The sequence below is a fragment of the Phytophthora infestans genome, genomic scaffold (genome assembly GCF_000142945.1).
Source record: "Phytophthora infestans T30-4 supercont1.1 genomic scaffold, whole genome shotgun sequence".
Taxonomy (NCBI): domain Eukaryota; phylum Oomycota; class Peronosporomycetes; order Peronosporales; family Peronosporaceae; genus Phytophthora; species Phytophthora infestans.
The window spans coordinates 3,714,863-3,738,562 of NW_003303758.1; the positions used below are offsets into that span (position 1 = coordinate 3,714,863).

Sequence of the window (23,700 nt, forward strand, 5' to 3'; positions counted from 1 at the left end):
ATTTCACTTGAATACTGTGCATCTTGCTACTTTAATTACATCATGAGGCTCAACATCAATACATGTACATCTCCTTGTTTCGCTACTTACTCTGGCGTGCAAATCGGTTGGGGACAAGAAGAAACTTCAACGTGGCCATCTCATTCGAGCGGTCGTATGGCCCGACGAACGGGTATCCGGTCGGTGCTTGTTGACGACCACCAAGTAGGACCAGCCAGTGCGATTGCTTCAGTCGTGAAGTTTACCTGCACGCTGGCGGTGGAACGAGCTCCTGTGGCCTCGGCAGCAAACGAGAGCAAAGCTTTTGGCACGAGGAGCATGTTGAAGTCGACGGCAACTTGCCGTTTCGGCGGTCAATCAGCGGCTTTTGCTCGCGACGCAATATCAACTTGCGCATCAAGCGAATACTTAGCGGCACTGGAATTCGTACTTACGCTTACTTTATCCAAGCTTATTCCGTTTAACGGCTGGTGTGAAACGCAAGCCTTTTGACGGTGGTGCAGTGCTTTTGTCAATAAGAACGCATGACGTAACAGAGAGGTCACTAATTGAGATGTAAGGTTTGTACTTTAATGAACGTGTCCTTATTCGAAAATCCTAGATGGGTCCAGCCACAGGTTCAAGGTGAACAGCCTCAGCTCTGGTGCTTCTTATCACAGGCGCAGGTTTAATCTACCCAATTACCTGTATCAGCGTATATTTTACTATTTGAGGTATCTTCAAAATATCATTTATTAAATATGTTAGATTATTGAAAAGCATTGCTTTGAAAAGTACAATGCTTTCAAAAATTATGATTTACAGACTCCGTTTATCTTCAGCATCAAGATTAACGGGGTCACAAGCAGGGCAACAACATGATGTGCCAAGTGCAGTTACCGGAAAGGCAGGATTCTGAAGGAGGCGGCGCCAGTGGCGCCGCCACCACTTGCCTACCTCACAATCAAATTTGCCTCGTCGAGTGCACCGCTCACCGCAGCCTCAAATCTCTCACTCCACACGTTTAATTATGGGCGACAGTGCCGGCGTGAGTGTCAACGGACAGTACCCTCCGATCCAGGAGCTGGCCAAGACGGCCCACATCAAGAACTTTGAGCAGTACGAGGCCATGTACAAGCGTTCGCTTGAGGATCCGGAAAATTTCTGGGGCGAGCTGGCCCGCGAGAACCTCGACTGGTTCCGCGACTTCGACCAGAGCGTTGTGGGCACCGTCAACAAGGGCGACGTTGCCTGGTTCCTCAATGGCCAGATCAATGTGAGCGTCAACTGTATCGATCGCCACGTCAAGAAGCACGCGGACAAAGTGGCCATTATCTGGGAGGCTGATGAGATTGGCCAAGGCCGTGAAATCACCTACACGGAGCTGCTGGAGGAGACGTGCCGCGTGGCCAACGCCATGAAGCACGCTGGTGTTAAGAAGGGCGACACTGTGGCCATCTACATGCCTATGATCCCGGAGATTGCCTTCGTCATGCTAGCCTGCACACGTATTGGTGCCGTGCACAGCGTCGTGTTCGCTGGTTTCTCGGCCGACGCTCTGCGCGACCGTCTCATTGACGCCAACACGCACTGGGTCTTCACCTCGGACGAAGGCAAGCGTGGCGGTCGCACGCTTCCACTCAAGCAGATTGTCGACGTCGCAGTGGACGGTCTGGACTTTGTGCGCAACGTGTTTATCTTCAAGCGTACTCACAACCCGAACGTCAAGATGAACCCCAAGATCGATGTGGATATGGATGAAGAAATGAAGCGTCACCGTCCCTACTGCGCTGCTGAGTTCATGAACGCGGAGGACCTCATGTTTATCCTGTACACGTCTGGATCTACGGGTGCTCCCAAGGGTATCGCCCACACGACGGCCGGCTACCTGCTCTACGCTATGATCACATGCAAGTACACGTTCGACCTGCAGCCCGACGACATCTACGCTTGTGTGGCCGACGCCGGTTGGATCACTGGCCATAGCTACATCATCTACGGCCCGTTAGCGAATGGAGTCACCACGCTCATGTTCGAGAGCACGCCGATGTACCCGGACCACGGTCGCTACTGGGACTTGATCCAACGCTACAAGGTGACCAAGTTCTACACGGCCCCGACTGCTATCCGTGCCCTGATGGCTCGTGGCAACGATAAGATCAAGGACTACGACTTGTCCAGCTTGAAGATCCTGGGCAGTGTCGGCGAACCCATCAACCCTGAGGCCTGGAAATGGTACTACGAAGTGGTAGGCAACCGCCAGTGCTACATCGCTGATACGTACTGGCAGACGGAGACCGGCGGACACATTGGCGTGGGTCTGCCTGGTGCTACTCCGATGAAGCCTGGTTCCTGCACCAAGCCATTCTTCGGCATCGATTTCGTGGTCACTGATGAGAACGGCAATGAGATCAAGGGCAACGACGTCGAAGGACAGCTGTGCATCCGTAAGCCGTGGCCTGGCATGGCCCGTACTGTGTACGGCAACCACAATCGTTATCTGCTGACGTACATGGCGACGCACAAGGGTCTGTACTTCACTGGTGACGGCTGTCGTCGCGATAAGGACGGCTACTACTTCATCACGGGTCGTATTGACGATGTTCTCTGCACTTCTGGTCACCGTATTGGCACGGCTGAAGTTGAGAACACTCTGGTGGCTCACAGTGTCGTAGCAGAGGCGGCTGTGATCGGTATTCCTCACCGTATCAAGGGCGAGGGTATCTGCTGCTTCGTAATGCTTGTCGAGGGTGTTGAGCCGTCCAAGGAAGTCGAAAAGGAACTGGTGCAGCAGGTGCGTGCCCACATCGGCGCCTTCGCCTCACCAGATCTGATCGTGCTGGTGCCGGGCCTACCGAAGACGCGCAGTGGCAAGATCATGCGTCGCGTCCTGCGTAAGATCTCGCACGGCGAGGAAGACTCGCTGGGCGATGTGTCCACACTCGCAGATCCTTCCGTAGTGCCAGTTCTGATCACCAACACGAAGGCGGCGCTCGTCGGCACGTCGTTTTAAGTCGTCCCCGCCTCATTCCCCCCCCCCCGCTCGTCTGTGTATCGATAGTCGTCGCAAATGCACCGACCTCGATTTTGTTGGTTCTCGTACTTTTTCGCTAATGGAGTGATCGTTTCTTCCACATTTTGGTGTGCCTCGTTGCCTTGTGCTTGTTGGTGGTTTGAAGGTCCAGGGGAAGTCTGCGATTGCTCCAGAACTGCGTAAACTGCACTTGAAAACTGAAGTTGAAGTGCTGCGTCATAGACCCGCCCGCAATGAGGGATCTTAGCGTCATGGCGTGTCGCACATGCTCAGAAAATGTACGAGTTGACGCTGGATGAGGACTCCTCATTTTGAAGCGTGCGGTATTCCAGCGCCTCCATCTTCATGGAAGCACCTTGTACATACATGTAGTAGGAATCCCAATTCGTGCTCAAACACTCCCACTTTCTTGAGCACGAGTTTTTTCTCAATAAAAAATGATTTACTGGAAGTATCGAGGCCAAAAGCACTGCTGAATTGTATTTTTGCCGAGCGCCCTCATCTCATCAACTTGTATGATGTAGCGGTCTGGGGCCCAGACTCTGGGCTGGATTGCCTTGCGCGTCATGTGCGCTGGCACGGGCTATTTCACATGGTCCCTGTCGTGAACGGCTCGCGATGCTTGCTTATCCAGTTTTCAAGTCCCGCGCTTAACATGTTAAGCGCCTTTGTTATCATAATGAACAAGATTGAGCAGCAGAGACTGCTGCAGACTGGTTTGAATGCCCTCGACTCATGTTCGAGTTTTCGAGTTGCCAATAAAACTCAAGGCCCCACAGCACGAGATGACGCAGCCTGCCATAGACAGGAGCGATTTTCTTCTTCTGAGGGTCATGAATAAAGACGTGGTTGGTAGCGCGCCTTGGTTGAGTCGACTCGACCGGGTCGCCGTCCCTAGTTCGCGGCGCTTTTAGGCCGTCACAAACAGAAGTGCTCCATGAGCGACACCGCAGGCATCGGTTACAACGGCATGTACCCGGTTAACCCGGAGTTGGCCAAGTCGGCCCACGTCGGTAGTCTCGAGCAGTACGAGGCCATGCACAAACGCTCGCTCGAGGACCCGGAGAGTTTCTGGGGCGAGCTGGCCCGCGAGAACCTCTACTGGCTCCGCGACTTCGACCAGACCGTCGTGGGCTCGGTGGCCAAGGGCGACGTGGCCTGGTTCCTTAATGGCCAGCTCAATGTCAGCGTCAACTGTATCGACCGTCATGTCAAGAAGCACCCGAACAAAACGGCCATCATCTGGGAGGCAGACGAGATTGGTGAAGGCCGCAACATCTCGTACACTGAGTTGTTGGAGGAGACATGTCGTGTTGCCAACGCTATGAAGCACGCCGGCGTCAAGAGAGGTGACACTGTCGCTCTGTACATGCCCATGATACCTGAGACCATCTTCGTCATGCTGGCCTGTACGCGTATCGGTGCGGCCCACAGCATGGTCTTCGCGGGTCTCTCGTCCGACGCTCTCCGTGACCGTGTCGTTGATGCCACGACCAAGTGGGTGTTCACGGCAGACGAAGGCCGTCGCGGTGGTCGCACTCTTCCTCTCAAGAAGACGGTGGACGTCGCGCTTAAGGGCCTCGACTTCGTACAGAAAGTGTTCGTGTTCAAGCGTACACACAACCCGGAGGTCAACATGAACCCAATCATTGACGTCGACATGGATGCAGAGCTGCTTCTCCACCGTCCTTACTGTCCCGCTGAGCTCATGAACGCAGAGGACCTTATGTTCATCCTGTACACGTCGGGATCCACGGGTACACCCAAGGGTATCGCCCACACAACTGCTGGTTATCTGCTGTACGCCATGATGACGGCCAAGTACGCGTTTGATATTCACGACGAGGATATCTTCGCCTGCGTTGCTGACTGTGGTTGGATCACCGGTCACAGCTACATTGTGTACGGCCCATTGGCGAATGGTGTGACCACCGTCATGTTTGAGAGTACGCCCATGTATCCACATCACGGTCGCTACTGGGATCTGGTCCAACGTCACAAGGTGACCAAGTTCTACGCTGCCCCGACGGCTATCCGTGCCTTGATGGCTCGTGGCAATGACAAGATCCGTGAGTATGACCTGTCGAGCCTGAAGGTGTTGGGTAGCGTCGGTGAACCCATCAACCCTGAGGCGTGGAAATGGTACTTTGAAGTGGTAGGCAACCGCCAGTGCTACATCGCTGATACGTACTGGCAGACTGAGACTGGTGGACACATTGGCGTGGGTCTGCCAGGAGCTACTCCGATGAAGCCTGGGTCGTGCTCAAAGCCTTTCTTCGGCATCGACTTCGTTGTGACAGACGAGAATGGAAACGAGATTGAAGGCAACGGGATTGAGGGGCAGCTGTGCATTCGGTCTCCATGGCCCGGTATGGCTCGTACGGTGTACGGCGATCACAACCGCTACTTGCAAGTGTACACAGCTTCTCATAAGGGTCTATACTTTACTGGTGACGGCTGTCGTCGCGATAAAGACGGCTACTTCTTCATCACAGGCCGTATCGACTATGTGTTGTGTACATCCGGTCACCGAATTGGTACAGCTGAACTGGAGAGCACTCTTGTGGGCCACAGCGCCGTTGCTGAGGCTGCTGTAATCGGTATTCCTCACCGTATCAAGGGCGAGGGTATCTGCTGCTACATTACGCTGGTTGATGGCGCTGAGCCTTTTCCAGAGGTCGAGAAGGAGCTTGTCCTTGAGGTTCGCTCCAAGATCGGTGCGTTTGCGGCTCCTGACACTATTGTTATCGTCCCAGAGTTGCCCAAGACCCGCAGTGGAAAGATTGTACGACGTGTGCTGCGCAAGATTTCCCATGGAGAGGAAGACTCACTCGGTGACATGTCGACTCTGGCCGAACCGGAGGTTGTGCTCGTCTTGATTAGCGCTATGCGTTCCGCTTTGGTGGGAAAATTGCTGTAAGTTTCTAAAGCTAAAAAAAAACGAATCTTGGTAATTGTTTTAGCTATTGTAATCTGAAAATAACACAAAATTTATTAGTCGACCACTGCAACAAATAAAGCTAAGGTGGTGCAACTTTTGGGGTGCCGGCTGGTTACTCGATATTATTATAACACAATGCTGTGGCTAGATGTAGCGGTAGGGTAATCATTTTTTTGCCGGCTCTATCGGCCCTGCGGCCACGACAAGCTTGACTTCATTATCAACTTCACCGTCCGGAGAATTCTTCGTCAAGGCAACAATTGTTTTTTACCCAAGCAACTTCAGGTTACGTATTTATTATTTATCTTTCATTTATCATTTCTCCAGTATTTCTTTTTAATTTAAATAAATATGTCACACATTCAGATGTCCACGAGCAACGGCCTTACGAGTGTGACACTCAGGGCTTAATATCAATCAGAGATACCAAATTAATCTTTGAATACTGTATTCGATGATACCTGAGATCAATACAGCGTAGTCAGTAGCATCAGGATCACAGATCCCTTACTCCAAACAGAATATTCACTGATGACACACTATCAGATATACGCAAAACCAACATATTTCTGTTTGCCGTTATTCACTATGAAACCAACAGACGGGTCTGAACATTATAAGTCGCCGGTTTTAGCTTTTGGATGTAGCCAAACCTGTATTTTCGCAGTTTCCATTTCTCTCTCACTGGCAAAATTTGCATGTTAACTGGCCTTGCCAAAAACAATCGCCTGGTAACCATTCCGTGCTGCAACTGTATCATGATGTCGACATGCTGACGTGTTGAGGACGAACGAGAGCTCGTTTCCTGGAATAGCTTTAATAGCTAAACTCTACTTGGAAAAGCCTCTCTCAGCAGGAGCGCTTTTTCAGTATCAGCAGCTACGCGGTAAATGAAATGCAGACCGGTTTTGATGAAGACCGGGTGGAAAATTGTTGCGTATTATATAGTATAATTGGTCGGAGTACCGAGCACACACTATTTACACGTAAGATCGGGTTAACCAAGAAGTGCAAGCGCAACTCAATAATTACATATTAATATCCGACTACAGTATCATTTTATCTGAAATGATACTGATATCGCCATGATCCAGTGTCAATGCCAGAAGATCTTCAGTCTGACACGATTACTCTCAATATCAGGATCACAGATACCCTCTGCCGGTGATATGAAGCCCTAGTGGCACCTGCTTGCTGACATTCACACGAAACGACAATCTATTGCTCCACCAGCGTAACTGTCGCAGGGGGGTTGTCAGAGTCGCTTACCCTCGCTGCAATCATCTTGTAGGTGGTGGCAGGCAAGGAATGACGCACCACCAGCAAACGCTTCGATGCGCTCGCTTTGCTCAAGAAGGCTATCGAAATACGATCACACGCCGACGAAACGAGGCAGATACACTAGCACATCGCCGCACACGCGCTCAACACCGCCTCCTACGTGAGAGAGAAGAAGAGGTCGATGATATACCTGCTAATGATGACCCGGAGCCGACAGAGTTCCCTGTACCGGGACCTGTAGAAGAGGTTGTAGCGTTTGTAGACCAAGGTGAAGTTGCTCCGCCCGTTGAAGTGATTGATCTTACTGATCCTGTAAAATCCCAAGAAAAGGAAGAAATCCAAGAGCATGAAGAGATCAGAGAGCGATACGAAGAGGGCCACGACCAAAACCAAGACCAAGAGTAGGGAGCCCAACAGACCGAAGAGTGTATGGTATGCTACGACACCTTTTCATTGAGAGACCTCGAGGGCTGCTCAGCGGGGAATGAGCAGTGCGATGTGTACTTCGATCATTCGTGCATTGAGCGATGCTTGTATATAACACCAAAGTGTCCAATGTGTCAAGTCGACGTTCCTGGCCGGCAGGCGCACCGTTCACGACCACCTTTATGTACAGTGCGTCATTTATCAACACCAGATCGTCGTGGCCTTCGCTCCGAGGGGACGGGTTGCGACCACGTGTACCATTTTGAGTGTCTCTACGCAAAGTGCTTAAAGCTCAGCCGCCTTCACGTTACGCACATGCGTGGCTGCGTACTCTGCCCTAAGTGCACCTTACAGGAGGGTCCAGAAAGCCTCACAGCGTCTGTAGGTAGCAGGAATCTTGCGCATCGGTTGCGTTATGTGGACATCGAACTAAATGTCGTTCGCAGCTTGGCTGAACTACCGCGCTATTAACACAACTGTTTTCAAAAAGATGATTCAGGCTTTTAGTTAATCGTCAATAGGGACCGACACAGAACGTGTGTATGGTATATTGATATGGAGCTTAATTCTTAATAAACAGAGGCAGACACAGAACATTTGTATGATTTTATATAGATGGAGCTTAATCGTCAAAAGAGGACACAGAATAAATATTGTGCGTTGTCGAGCAGAATATGTAGCAATGTTAGTGTGAGAGATTCTTGCATCTCGCCAAAGTGTCTCATACAGGCGTGAGAATCAAGTTGGCCCTCAGCCTATGGACCTGGATTATGCTACTTATGCATGCAAGCATTGTGTCACTTTTTAAATTGATCTTTACTAAAGAATATCCACATTCATCGTTAGCCTCATGCAGTGCCACATGAGGTTTTGTGAAGCGGGGCTGCCGTAGCTTTAGCGTCAGAAGAAGACGTTCGACTCAAAGAGTCACTAATACTAAGTTCCTTATCCAAAGGAGCTTACAGCCCAAGACCAGGGCTAAAAATTAATACTGTAACTTTATGCTTCAAATCCAGAAGTGTTTTAATTACTATTATTGCGGCCAAGCTGCCTAGGGGTAAATGTATCTGTTTAACTATCTAGCATAGTATCCAAATCTCAAATGCATAACGTGTGGCTTTCAGCCACCGTACTGAGAACCTTGTTAACTCTCCAACTTATGTACTGAGAGTTTGTTAATTATCCGGGTACCTCGTACCCCTGTGTGCTCCACACCATGTAATCCCGTTAGCCCCCCCACTAAGATGAGAACATTCCGTCCTCAAAACTTTCCTCGGCGGGGTCACGTCTTATTTAGACGGCGGTGGCTACTACACCTCACACCAGCGTTGTACAGATCCGTGAGCTCACAAACGCCTACGCATCGTTGATGCCCAGCTTCTCGTCGTCGGACCATGGGCCAATGTTCCAAGCGCAGCGTGCATCTTGCTCTCAAGCGGTCTCAGACCTACGCTCGCGCTCCGCGCCTACTCCAAGAGCTGCAAACCGCTTGGAGCAATGCTCTTGACTCATCCGAGTCGTCGACAACAGCTCAGCGGCTGAACACTCGCTTCACAAGCGACAGGTCCGTGGTTCAAACCCACTAGGGCACAGCCCTCTCGTTCCATGAACGATTGTCCACGCTTGGACAAGCTTAAGGGCAACACCCGTTTAGCTCAATGGCTGAGCGTTGGCTTTGCGAGCCACATGTCAGTGGTTCGAACCCACCAGGGCACTGCCCTCTCGCTCCATGAACGGTTGCCCGCGCTTGAACAAGCTTAAGAGCAACACCCTTTTAGCTCAGTGGTCGAGCTTTGGCTTTGGAATCCACGGGTCTGTGGCTCGACTCCACCCGGGCGCAGCCCTCTCATATCATGAGTAGTCCGTACTTGGACAAACTTATGGGCATCGCCCTTATAGCTCAACAGTAGCGCTCCGGCCTGGAAAGCCAAAGGCCAGTGGTTCGATCCCCGCCCGGGATACCACTTTCGCTGTTACAGCGCATCCACATCTGGATTATGCTCATCGAGCAAGTGTGTAAAAAAACTATGCGTCTATCAGGACGCTTGTGCCTGAACCTTGTTCAGCACAAGACGAAGCACCTGCTTCCTTCGGGACCATGTCCCTAACTCCACGAGGTCTCTCCACCTCCTGCTCCCGCTGCGAGCACCGCTCACACGTAAGAGCTGGCTGCTGCAGCCACTGACCAGAGCCTGAACTTAACTACTGACCTGATCGCTCCCCACTCTACTGGGAGGCGCCCAGCGCCTGGCGACGCTGTCGCACGCCATGGTGGCGCTTCGGCACAGGGTGTGCCCGGTCGTAAGCGTCCACGACGTCAGGGCAATCTTGCCGGAGTATAACCTCAAACTCCCTTGAGTTCTGTGAGTGAGGGTAACCCCTCCACTTCACAAAGTACTGCGTACCCTGGCGTCTACGCCGTGCCACAAGGCGTTCCACGTGATAGAGGAGCTCACCATGCTCATCAAGCAGAGCGGGAGGAGGCCTTGCCTCAGCTGGGCTCTCCCGGGGAGAGTCAGCACTTGTCGGAACGGCGTCTGCGTCTATACGACGCCGGCGTTCACGACGCAAACGTTCACGTTCACCGCCCATCGGTCGGTCTCGAGGAGATGATCCACCTTGAGGATAGGTTAGAGCCACCACTGTTGACTCACAGCCAGGTCTCGGACCTTGAGCGTCCAGGCGCTCGACTAAACGGTCAGCTTGCCTTGCTTCTGCATCTCGAGCACTTCGCTCCGCGACCGGCGGCTCTGCCACATGCTGCTGATCAGCCATATGTGGGTCCACCACTTGCTGTCGTTCAGCCTCCCGTGGCTCTACCACCTGCTGCCCTGCAGCTGTCCATAGCCCAGCCACCGTTGGCGCCAACGCCTCCGCGCTCACCTGAGCAGGGTCTTGATATGGCTTAAGCAAGCCAACATAGAAGACCGAATGCGTGCGCATCTTCGTCGGAAGGTTGAGCGTATACGCAAGGTCCTTCCTGGCCACGACCTTGAACGGTCCTATGAACCGAGGTCTTAAGTTCGTCTTGAAGACTGCAGACACTGCTCGAGCAGGTAGATTTTTAGCGGTTGTTAAAACTAATATTCAGACCTCAAACCTCTCACCATTGCTTCTGCCCTTGGCATCTGCATGTTCCTTCTGCGTGTCTTGGCTTTCAGCCATAGCGTCGCGTACTTGACGCATTACGCTCAGTCTCAAAGAGACAAAGTCATCGACTTGCTTGCGAGCCGCAACAGGGCTGACATCAGCTAGCCGCTCGGCTATCCCTCCCCCATCAAGCCCTGAGCTACTGCGTGGCGGCGTCAGTGGGACGCGAGGGTTAACTAAGCCGTTCACATAGAACGGAGTGTAGTCTGTCGAGGCGTGCACTGCATTATTTATATGCGAACTCAACGAGTGGGAGCATATGGCTCCAGCGTTTTGGCGCCTCAGCGCATACGCTTCGGAGGATATTTTCCACAACGCGATTCACGCGTTCGGTTTGACTGTCGGTCTCCGGATGGTTCGCTGTTGACATGTCCAAACAAGTGCCGAGCACTCTCAAGAGGGACGTCCAGAACTTTGCGGTGAAGCACGGGTCTCGATCCGAGACAATCGCCTCAGGCAAGCCATGTTGGCGAAAGCCTCGGTCTAAAAAAGTGCAAAGCTGTACCCTCACCACCAATGGTGTCTGGCACCGCCGCTAAATGAACCATCTTGCTCAATCGGTCGACAATACCCGTGTTTCCCCCCCTGATCCTTGGGAAGACCAAACACAAAGTCCATACTCATAAACTGCCAACATCCCTTGGGGACAGGCAAACCCACCACTGGCGCTGCCGTGCTCGGCGCGGACTTTGTCCGTTGACACGTCTCACACGTGCGTACATAGGTGCCGACCTACTATACATCTTGGGCCACCAGTACATCGAGCTCACCGAGCAATATGACTTCTAAGTGCCCATTCACGGGCGTATCATGCACCTCATAGAGGATTCGATACTGTAGATCCTCATGATGAGGAACGACTACACGAGGGTTATTCTCAGAGTCGGTGCCGAAGTACAGCATACCGCCATCGAGCGAGTATCGATACAGCCTCGCGCGTAAGCGCCCAGACAATTCCTTGTCAGCGTTTTTAAACTCTTCGCTCCCAAGAGCCCGTAGCAGTGCTACACATGTGTCGTCCTGTGCATAAACTTTGCGTATCAAGTCGGGCACTGACGACGTCACTGTCGTGACATGTGCTAGCTCGTAGTCCGGCCTGCGCGAGAGCGCATCGGCCACTACATTAAGCCGCCCCGGCTTGTACTTCACCTCAAAGTTGTGCTCGGAAAAGAAGGAAAGCCATTTTGCCATTCTCTGAAAGAGATGAGGCGACTGTGTCGCAGTGCGTAGCGACGCATGACCAGTAAAGATCACAAAAGGCTTAGAACCTAGCAGATGTACCCTGCTTTGACTAGAGCATACTTCTTTGTAAGAAGCTCTTTATCATTAGATGGATAATGCTTTTCTGCAGCTATGAGCTGGCGAGACTCAAACGCAATCACGCGTTCACACCCTTCGGCGTCTGCTTGTAGTAAAGCACAACCAATTGCAAAATCGGAGGCGTCACAGACGACGCTAAGCAGACGATCCGAGTCCGGTAGCGCAAGGATCAGAGCCTGGAGAAAACTCTCCTTCACAGCCTCAAAGGCTTCGTCGTGCTCGACGTTCCAGCACCATGATGCGTCCTTCTTATGGAGATCTGACAATGGGCGAGCCATCTCCGCGTAGATCGCGCTGTACTTGTGCAAGTAATTGGCTAAGCCTACCCCCACTCGCGTAAGTCTTTTTGGTTCTTGGAAACACGCCAGTCCACGATGGCCTTGACGTTGGCAGGATCCGCCCTTAAGCCTCGCTTCCCAATGAAGCACCCGAGGAAAGGTATTTCCTCCGCGCCAAAGACGCACTTGTCCAAGTTGACATACAACTAATTAGTGCGCATGCACTCGAGCACCGCTCGCAAGTGGTCAATGTGGTTCTCCACGTCTGCCTTTCCGAGCCCAGCACGACTATGAACGAATATATCGTCAAAGTACGTTTGAGCGTACGCCCGGTGGGGCCTAAACAACTGCGTCACAAGACGATTGAACGCTGCTGGTGCGCTCGACAGCCCCTGGGGCATGACCAGCCACTACCAGAGCATACCGCTCGGAGTACTCACCGCTGTCAGCGGAATGTCGCTCGCTCTCATGATCAATTGGTAGTAACCATCGACCAAGTCGAGCGCGCTGTACAACGTACAGCTTACCATGTTGCTCTACAGAACAATCTTGCGAGGAATCGGCGTGTGCGCCGGGATAGTGACCGCATTTAGCTGGCTAAAAGCATGAACAACGCGCCACTTGCCGTTCGGCTTTCTGACACAGAACGTGGGTCTCGAGTGCGGAGACTTACTCTCACGCACCATCCCTGCCTCGTGCTTCGCTCGGAAGAATGCGTCAATGACGTCACACTGCTCTCTCAGCAAAGGCCATTACCTTGTCACGCCGTATTTGGTTCCAGGAGCTAGGTCAATCTCATGACACACGCCTCGATCCGGAGGTAGGCCCATCGGTGGGTCTTTCGAGACAACGTCTCCATACTCCTTCACCACAGGATAGAAGGGATCTGAAGAATCATTAAGGATCGACGATCCACTTCTTGCGCTCGGCGCCTTCTTGGTGTCCTCTAGGACCGCGTCGTCCATGACGGATGAGGAGTTCAACTCCCCCTCAGGTCCCAGCAGGACCACCTCGGCTAGCTCGCCTGCCTTCAAGGCTTCGCCAAACTCAGCAATGGACATCTCGTCCAGCTCTAGCAGAGCGTTTGCATCGGGCAGAGCGTCAAGGCTGATTTCGCCTTCGACCCCCCCCCGTCACTCCGCTCACGAGTATGTACAGCTGCTCACAGCAATCACATGGAGCCTCACCGCTCGTCACGTTGGACACCACGTCCGACGTCGAAGACGTCACAGACGCCCTGCGTCTTCTTCTCTTCTCCCTCCGCGATCGATCCCGGCCGGATAAGGGCGGTGTGGCGACATCTCCATCACCACCACCGGGCGCAGCAGCACTATCACTCCTCGAAGAGGATACAGTGTCTCGCAAGACACTCGGCTGAGAGCCAAGCGGTCCTTGACCCTCACACAGTGAGCTAGGTATCACTTCACCTGCATCGCCTGGGCCGCGCCCATGATGCCTCGCCTCGCAGTCGACAGCGACCCTCGGGCCACGCAGCGGTAGGTCATCGACCTGACTCGTATCACTCAGTGGATTACGCGCCACTCCGCGCTTATCCTCGCCAGGTCCCAGCAGTAGGGCATTGACCTGACCTGCACCGCTCAGCGGATAACGTGCCGCACCACCTACGCCCTCAGGGCAAACAGCAACCTCGTTGGTGACAATTTCGGACATACCAATGTCCAGCGCTACGGCCGCCTCGGCCTCGTGCTCGCGCCGAAAGCGCTTCTGCTTCCTAGCAGAGGTGGGTTCTTGACTCACCAGACCTCCACTAGGAGCAGGGTGCGACACATCCAGCGTTTTCGACTTCCAGTCGATCCATGGCTCATGGCGTTCCAGCCATGCCATGCCAAGGATGATGTCATTCCTCGCATCCAGGTCTAAGACCAAACTACATTCCACGCTATCGAAGTTCTCAAACTTCACTCCAAGGTCGACATAGACCTTCGACACAGCTACCAGTGTCCCCGTCGCGAGACGGACAGAGATCGTATCTTTCGTTGGCACTTCTAGTGCCTCAGTATACAGCTGAATCCCTTCCTGGTTGGAGCGACGGACGTAGTTGCTCGAGGCTCCCGAGTCAATCAAGACTCCCCATGGCTTTGCAAAGCTCTTCACGTTCGCTTGAACGACCAGCAAGCCCGGCTTGCACACACTCTTCTAGTAAGAGAGCTCAGCTCTCTTCGGGGCGGAGCCCCGTTGCCCTCTACCGCCTCGAGGCACAACAGAACTCAGTTCTTCCCCAGTAGGCCACCCCGCGCCCACTTCGAGTTGCCGTTTCCCGGCGATGTCCCGGGAGGGTTGGCTCGCCGGAGCTCGCGCTTCTTGCGCAGAGGGTGATAGGCCCTCAAGTGCTTAGTGCTATTGCACACAAAGCATCGGCGGATGCCGGCGCGCTGCTCCGCAGCAAGAAGCTCCTTTTCTTCGTCTTTAGCATAGTTGAGGTCCATCAGCCCTGGACCGCTGGAAGAGCTTGCGCTACCAGCACTGCAACCAGGTCAAGCCGACCTGAAGCTGTGCTCGGCATTCAATGCCACACCCACCACCCCTTCGAAAGCGTTAGGGTGTACACGGAACACTTCCGTTTGAGCTGCGCTCACACGAAGTCCCTCCATGAACACGGTCACGCTGACCAGTTCCGGAAGAGGGTCCGCCGCCTTTCCGACGATAGGAGTTCTCAACTCTTGGACATAGTCCAATAACTCCTTCTTACCCTGGCGGGTAGCAAGGAACTTCGACCGGGGACGGCAAGTCTGATTAGGCGGCGCGAAAACGCGCGAAAGCGGTTGCTTCAGCTGATCCCAAGAGGGAAATGCAGCGTCAACAGACGTGTCGCACGTCAGTACCCATTCGCGAGCGCGACCTCCAAGCCTGGATATAGCCAGCGCCACGCGCTGATGCTCATACTGGAGCAGAGCCGAATCCATGGCCATCTCGACCTCACGGGTCCAGAGAAGGAGATTCTCTCCATCCTTCCCCTCGAATGTTTTTACGCTCACCATTAGCGATTTCAGTATCATAGACTCTTCACGCGTCATCGCCGCCGCCGCCATTGCGGCGCTCAGCTTCTCTTGGACGTGCTCCAAGTGCGCATTCTCGTTGCGGGAGAACGATTCCAGTCTGGCGGTGACCGCCTATGGACCTTGCGATGCAAGAAGAGCCACGCCCTCCGGGCAAAGCAAGGACATAATCTTAGTAAGCGCGTCCTGCTGCGCCGGGGGAAAATTCGCGAACACGGAGTGTTCCATCCTCGCAGAGAATATAGTCAGCCGACTCATTGCGGCCAAGCCGCCTAGGGGTAAATGTATCTGTTTAACTATCTAGCATAGTTAAACCTAAGTAAATGCATAACGTGTGGCTTTCAGCCAACGTACTGAGAGAACTAGTTAACTCTCCAACTTATGTACTGAGAGTTTGCTAACTATCCGGGTACCTCGTACCCCTGTGTTCCACACCATTTAACCCAGCAACATTTTGGGCTTGGGTCAAGGAGAAGGGCACCAATCTACACTCACCGAATGCTCTGTACTTTGCTACACGTAATGCGGGGGATTCAGAAAAGTCAGCCAAGTGGTTATTGGGCCGCGCAGGCAAGAAACTACGCGCTTTGTAAAAGCGACTACCGGAGGACGTCAGAGACGACTATCTTCTAAAGAACAAAGACCTGGCTTCTCCGCTGAGCCTCGCCCCTGACGGTGTATAGGACTCACGCCAAGATCGTTCTCGGTACCCCAGGCTATTTGCGCTGGTGGAATCTCCGCTTGTCATTGCCGATGCAACCAATATTTCTCCTTGCCTGCTTCAAGCCTTGCCTCCAGAGGTGCAGCAGCTTGCTAAGGGATGGATAAGTCGTCGTGATGAGCTACCGAAGAGCTCACTTACCAGCAAAGATGCATGGCCTAGCATTGGCGCGACTCCGAGATGATTGCGGAATCGCGGTAGCACATGCAATCGCCATTGTTGAGTGTGTGGGCGCTCAATTGACAAACGCTGTACCAGCACGTAGACAAGATATTGTCATTCGATTCATCAGAGAAGCCATCCAACAGCTAGATCAAGAGGGTTTCTGCTTACCATGGATAGTGAAATCGATGCTCAAGAAGCTTACACCACTGTGAAAACCCACGAGTCGAGTGCGGAGAAAGAACTTGACCGCTTTACTGCAGAAGCTGGTAAGAACGAGCGATTCAGCTTGGCATTCGCTTCCTGCAAACGTATAAAAGACGAGCTCATACCTTATTACGCATGGATGGCTTCTGAGGTGGCTATCATACGCCAAGACGACAGGGCTGCAACATCCGACGAAAACGCGAGCTTCGGTCAAGCTGACAGCGATGTGGAGGATCTGTCTTTGAGGTCATCGCGCGTGAATTACCACCAACGCGTCAGCAAGCCACCAGAAGACAAGTCTGCGGAGCACTCTTCAACCTGCAAAGCGAGAGAGTGTTTGCACGTAACCCAGCAGAGCGCGCCAAGAAGCGACGTCGTGTGTCTGCTACAAAGGCGCTTGACAAACTGCACTGCAATCCGTGGTAGCTTGCGAATTGGAGGCAAACCGTCAGAGAAAGATGCAGAACGTGCTTATGTACCCCGGACGGGATGATATACTGGAATTAACGTATTTCATGCAACATCGTAAAAGCGTTTTTGAAGTACAATCGTAAGAACTAAACAAGACGTAAATACTCATAGCCCTGCACTAATTTTCCCGCCAGAAGTACTGTTGGCGGGCAGCACCACTGGCGGGCTAAATTGCTTAAATATTCGTTTTCTAAATGCGGGACATCACCCAGCAAAAATCGCAAGAAGCACGAAGCAGTACAAGCGGCAAAAGTTCAAGGAATCCGCCAGACCCTCGCCGACGCGTACGCCGGTAACAGGGCGACGCTGTGGCGCTGGGATCAAGAAGCCAAGCTTGTCGAAGTGGCTGCAAAGGAGAAGCCCAACAAAACCTTTGTCACCGAAGGAATGCGGGATACAAAGCCTCGGTTCGTGGCAATGGATCGAAAGTAAAGCTTTGAGGAAGTAACTATTACGCTTTATCGCTGACATTGCTCTTCTTCTTACTTATGTACCACAGATTGCTTAAATATGTTAGTGAGATGCGCTTAAACAAATCCCGCTGTAAATCAAATTTGAGCTTTGTTGCTGGTGGAATTGATGAATCATTTAATAACCCTTTTTTTCTATGTCTATTTTACAGATGTGACGACCGAATGTCTTCTTATCATGGCAGCCCGATTTGAATCCGAGTTTTTTTTTCTGGTCTCTCTGAGAAGGCGGTAATCATATACCTGCACAGCTTTCGCAGGCGATACCGCTTATCCATTTGATGCATCACTCACCGGGCCACCAAAAATGGATTGAAATGGAGATAACTTGCGTTAGCATTGTAAGAGCTCTCAAATTTTGTTTGATCATTCTAGTGTTTAATAATTTATAAATGCTTCTAGAAATTTGCTGACGAGTTTTCTAAAACTGATCAATTCAGTTTAGAGGAGTTTAGTGTGGTGTCCCACATTGTTGGCTCTGCTAAGTTTGCCTTTGCCTTCAACACGGATCATACGGCAGTCTACATCGGCATGAACCCCAACACGACGATCGACTTCGTGGGTACCATTCACGTCGACGTCGTCCAAGGTAAAAAATAAAGGTTTTCCTTTTATTATTTTAACCTTCTCTGAATTTTTTATGTTTAGGGGTGTCGGAAAATGCTTTAAAAGCTTCTGTTTTTCTCTGTGAGTCCGCCACCGGGATAAGCTCCCACTTATGATTATCTTCACTGGAGTTGTCAGTGCTACTTTCAAAGAGGAAGTGTAGCAAAATCCATTGCATTACCCCCAAGCTTTTCTGACCGTTCAGAAAAAAGCTTTTTGTGACGAGTCACGCATGTTGTATTGGATTGACGAGGTCAGTTACAGTTTCATTTTTACTGTTGCTGAAATTCCAATCTGAATGTTCTTCTTATAAATCTAGGTCTGGAATCCCTACTTGATTTCTACTTTTAGACATCCTAAAATTACACAAGATGGACTCTGTAAGACTGATGTTAGAAGGTGAATGCAGTACTGAGGTCGAGTTTAACCCGCCTGAAATTATGGGCGTGGCGCAACATATGGACATTTCTGTCATTAGAGTCTTTAAGAAGCGATGCCGTGAGCTCTATTTAGCCCACCACATCGACAATGGCTTCTCTTCAGACCCAGCCGCCCGTCGCGATCTCATCACCCGCATCGTTATCCAAGCTTGGGATGAAGCCCCCGTTAAGACCATTCAGAGGGATTTTATTCGTGCAGGGATTGCTCCGTTTGGGCCCCGGATGAGTAATGGTCGATTTGGAGTAACCAAACCAGCTCAATAAGCTGTTTTTTTTTTGCGGTTTGAATGTCTTATATTCTGCTTAATACTACTGTAAACGTTTTTGCAACTACAATATGGAAGTTGGCTGGAAGAAGGGGTGAAAATATAATGATATCGTCCTCTTCTGAGCATTTTACGCGCCGTTGCATGAAATAAAGTTGTTTAAAAAACGTTAATTCCGGTACTTCTGCACACTAACAAAGTAAAACGAATCTGCATTTTACCAAAGTGAAGCATCTGCATGTTTGCCCAAAGTGAAACAGTTTAGCATTCTATCAAAGTGAAATAATTCTGCATTGCATCGAAGTAAAGCAAACGTGTTATTACCGGGGCACTGATAAACTCGCTAGTAATGCGTATATTCTTAAAGACACTTGTCACTTCATCTCGGATTCACTATTTTTCCTGCGAACGGACTTGCGCTCGCTGTGCTCTAATGGCTGCGCAATTGTGTTGATTGTCAACTTACCTTCCATGGTTGCAGTAAAGTGACGCTCGAATTTAATCATGTCGTCATTGAAGTTAACATGGAGATGTTCGACAATCAGCTTCATCTTCGACAGCCGGGATTTGTATCATTTTAGTTCATGAGGAAGTATGTCGACGCCTGTTCGTTATTGATGCCTCGAGGGATCGCTTGCCCAGTATTGAGTAGCAAAATCTCTTCATGAATTCGCCTCGGGTAGCTCAGATATAAGCCTCAATACAGCTTGCTGTGTGTCATCTGTCTGACGGTCGGATGAGGTAACGCTCGGCCCGGACACCCCCTCTTAAATTTCCTAAACATGGCTTTCATTTCGGACTTCCATGTGTCGATTTCCGATGTCACTTGGTCTGCACGGTCGATCCCTTGCGGGTGTGCGGTCACGGAAGTATCTTGAATTATGAGCACGCGCTGCATCCACGAACGTTTCCTTTGGGTGATCGATGATATCAAGAGCTAGCGAGTCGCCGAGTTGACACCTCCTCGCGGTCAAGAACGTCATCTACGAGATATTTGAGGACAGTTTCGTTTTGTTCTTTTTGAACCCATCCTGCCCACCATATCACCATTTTCAGTGACCAGCGTCTTTTCTCCGGAGCAAAGATAAAGCGATAAGGTGCTCCTCCGCGACGAACACAGTGAGAGGATAACCAAATACGGTTTCCAAGTATGCTTTTGTCGATCAGGCTTGCCCCCGCAACAATGTTTTGCACTTGGGTAAAGCTGTTCTCCGTCATACACGTGCCCCATTTGGGCTTGAACGATTCATCAGACGGCGGAGTGGTGGCGGCTCGCTGGCGCTTGATCGTAGCTCTTGGAACTCGCGTTAGCGACGGAAACACGAATTATTTTCGATTCCAAGTATGATCCAAAGTGTTTGTGGTAAAAGCTAGCCAGCGTTGAATATACGTAATTGCTTCAGCTACTATTTTTTCTTTGGAAGATAGTGAAGGTTTAACGTCCGACTTCCCTTCAGATCGAGGTCTGGCTTTCGGTCCCGAATGATAAAAGATCCATACCTCACAACGGCAGTTGGGTCCACAGTCGAGCTACACCCCAGCTCCGGTTATCACCATACTTCATTTGGAGTACTTCATTTATCCGCCACATGCCGTACAAGCATAGAGAACTTGCGGCCATTGACCATACGCGCATGGCTTCGTTGAAGATACAGTCTCCGTGAAGGTACCGCACCATCTTAGTCAGTTTTGGGAGTGACATCGGAGACGCCCGTACCGGAACTCACACGTTTTGTTCACCTTGTTGAGACCCGTCATGATCTGACTTATCATGGGAGACTTGGCCCGGGTTTACCAAAGCACGTCCCATCTGCCATCTTCACGCTCCTCAGCTACCCATTCGTCAGTAGGATGTCCGCCTTTGGTCATCGACAGCTTTGAGTAGTACCCTGACAACGCAGCTCGTATTGTTCAGCAGGCCACTGAGTTTTGTTTGCACGACCAATGGCATTGATATATGCCGCCAATACACTGGAAAGCTTTCTAAAACGCTGCTCGGTCGGGTTCAGATATCCTTTATATCGGCAAACCTAAGCAAACGACGGAGGCTTCCGTTATAATTGTGGTGTAGCGGGATCAGCAAAATCTGCGAGATTGCCGGATCCAGCTTACCAGCTGCACCCAGACACCGACTAACGGAGGGGGTCCCCCGACGATCCGTGTTCTGCTGAACTTTCCTCGCCTTGTGTACCCGTCGGTAGGGCGGGATCTTGCTATCTCGGTAACCTTCGAAGAGTTCAAGTGGTGAAGCTTGAGCGTCTTGGCGAGACGTGGGGATGGGGTGGAGCAGCAGTGGAAAATCTTCACTCTGCGTCCGTGGATGGTTCCGTATCCTAAGCGAATATTCGAGCTTATGGATCCGGGGCCTAGATCGTGGATCTGGCCGTAGGGTTGCCTTGCGGGTGTGTTCCCTTGCCTTTGTAGTTCCTTTGCGTCGTACTTGCCGCCTCCTGTGACGGGATCTTGAAAGTTGAGAGCCCCTAGGGTGTAACCGACCAAGTAGTAAATTCGGTTAACCTGTCGGATCTGCACAAGTAAAGAAAAAGCTCACTAGGTTGTAGGATCTGGCCAATGTATTATCCAGCTATCACTACCAACACTAGATTCGCAATTCCCAACCTTCTTGGAGCTCGTACGGCCAATGTAGCTCCGGTTCTTGAGGGCAGGAAGGCACTTGCGTGTCACTGTGCAAATTGGAGTCTGTATTGATATTTAAGCCTATACCTGCCTGGATTTCTACCTTCTATGTCTTTCATCTGCTAAATCCCTTACCAGGCTCGGCTGCATGTCCCTTCTTCCCTTGACCCATCATCCCAGCTGTATTATCTTCAGATCCACCGGATCCATGACGTAATCATCATGGTCACCCTATTATGGGTACACTCATCCGGATCCAGGTCGCTTGGATCCACTTCACTGTAAGTTTGCACTCGTCGTCGATCTGAGCTCTCCCATCATTCAACATCATCTCGCAACCGTCTGTGATCTCCATTGTCCCCCGAAAGTTCGAGATCCACTGTATCCATCATCCCTATACCCTGGATCCAGGTCCCTCCAGGCGGGATCCTCCCTCCTTGGATCCGAACTCGGAAGTATGGGATCCGGGGTACCTCGCGGTGGATCTTGACTCTTCATTAGCCGTGGCTACTAGATCCACCTTCAGAGGGCACCGACCATCCTTCCTTCATAGGATCCACACTCGATCCACTCTTGTATAGTATATCCCATATCCATCTTAGTGAATCCAGGTAAGGGTGGATCCGAGGTAAGTCTTGGTGGATCTTGCCTTCTCGTACGTCGCTCATATCAGATCCATCGTCATTCCATACGGGGTGCTGCTCGCCATGGCTAATCCACCACAGGCCACTTGCATCCGTGCCAGCCAACCCAAATCCTCTCTAATCACTTGAAATTGTCACTGATTCGGGATAGTGACCCCGCGTCAGGCCCATTCTCTTATTTCTGAAAAAGCACTTCACCACAATCGCCTCCTGTACGTTGTCGGCGCTGCACAACAGCGTTCACGGCGTGCATTACTAGCATCCACAACCGCTTTCTCCCCTACGCGACACATGTCTCCCGCCAAGCGTACCGGCAAATCGTCGGGCAAGGCCCCATCCACTACCCCTCCGGTCAGTCCGTCTTCTATGTCGCCCACCGATCTGCGGGTTCTAGCCCAGGCTCTTTCCGATCAGGTGCAAACCCTGACGGCGGAGCTCCAGACGGCTCAAGATGCCCAAGACCAAGCTGCGTCCCTACACGCTACCTAACTTCAGACCTTGCGGGCCCAAGTCCATGACCAGGCTATGGAGATCCAGGGATGGGAGCACCGTGCGGCCTCTCTGTCGCAGGACCTGCGACTCCTGTTGGCTGATCAGGCGGTCGAGATCCGCGACCTGACCGGTCGGCTGGATCGCGCCTCCCGTCAACGAGACGTTATGCGAGATGACAACGACCATCTCCTTAGGGAGATGGCACTCGCCGGATCTGAGATCCACCAACTCCAATCCCGGATCCACGACCTCGAGCGGGATCTGGAGGATTCCCAGACTGCTAGGGCAGCTGCGGATGTGAGCTTGGACCGTCTCCGTGACGAGTTGCGTCTGACCCAGGAGGAGGTGGTGACCAACGACTATGTAGGATCCACCCATGGCGGATCCGCCTTAGGGTCGGCGCGTGGAGGGTCCCCCGCGCCAAATCCACCTCCCTCATCGCCGGACGTAGCCCTGGCTCAACTCTCTGAGGAGTTGCAAGACACCAAGGAGTCGCTCGAGAGGGCGTCTGCCGGACGAGATTACGCGCTTGAAGAATTCGTGCGTATGACTCGATTGCGCGACGAGATCCAAGCGAAACTGGCGGACAGCGAGCTCCAGCGGGACAAGGCGGCTACCGAGTGGGCGGATGCCAAGCGTACGCAAACGGAGCTGGAATCCAAGCTTCGCCGCACGAGTACGTGGATCCTCTTTTAGCCTTTGCTAGTAACGCCATATTCACTTGTTATTGTCAATCTAGGTGACAAATTGAAGGAAGCAGATGCGACCACCGCGAAACGCCAGGATCAACTCTCCGCAGCCCAAACACAGCAGCAACAGCTGATCCTGGAGCGCGATCGTGGCTTGTCGGAGCGGGATTTGGCACGTCGACGACTGGCGCTGGTGACAGCTGCCGTTTCGGATCCACTTCCCCCCTTGTCGGGGCCCTCTCAGGCTGCTAGCGTCTCTGCTCCTCTTTCGACTGTAAGTGGGGTGGATTCGTCGGCTGCGAAACGCCCGCGTAGTGCATCTCCCGCTCCTAGCACCGGATCCTCCCGTCCCCATAAGCAGGCCCGAGCTTCCCCGAAAACCAAGCCCAAAACGACTCCGGTCTCTAAATCGGCTCCGCAAGCGGCTTACCAGTTCTAAATCGGCTCCGCAAGCGGGATCCACTTCGGA

The 23,700-nt window shown here is 52.0% G+C and overlaps 2 protein-coding genes, 1 non-coding gene and 1 pseudogene across 4 annotated transcripts; all 4 read left to right on the forward strand.

Moving 5' to 3' along the window:
• Positions 1 to 1,009: 1,009 nt before the first annotated feature.
• Positions 1,010 to 2,992, forward strand: PITG_00720 (acetyl-coenzyme A synthetase; the record flags this gene model as incomplete). The annotated part of the gene is made up of 1 exon (XM_002909248.1): positions 1,010 to 2,992. The coding sequence occupies one exon, from the start codon at positions 1,010 to 1,012 to the stop codon at positions 2,990 to 2,992; it is 1,983 nt and encodes a 660-aa protein (XP_002909294.1).
• A 958-nt stretch (positions 2,993 to 3,950) lies between these two features.
• On the forward strand, positions 3,951 to 5,933 carry PITG_00721 (acetyl-coenzyme A synthetase; the record flags this gene model as incomplete). The annotated part of the gene is made up of 1 exon (XM_002909249.1): positions 3,951 to 5,933. One exon carries the CDS (start codon positions 3,951 to 3,953, stop codon positions 5,931 to 5,933), a length of 1,983 nt encoding a protein of 660 aa, XP_002909295.1.
• A 3,372-nt stretch (positions 5,934 to 9,305) lies between these two features.
• Positions 9,306 to 9,375, forward strand: PITG_25465. The gene has a single exon. It is a non-coding gene; the product is annotated as a tRNA-Ala (tRNA).
• Positions 9,376 to 9,429: 54 nt separating this feature from the next.
• PITG_25466 lies at positions 9,430 to 9,501 on the forward strand (annotated as a pseudogene). Its single transcript has one exon. The product of its transcript is annotated as a tRNA-OTHER (tRNA).
• Positions 9,502 to 23,700: the final 14,199 nt, after the last annotated feature.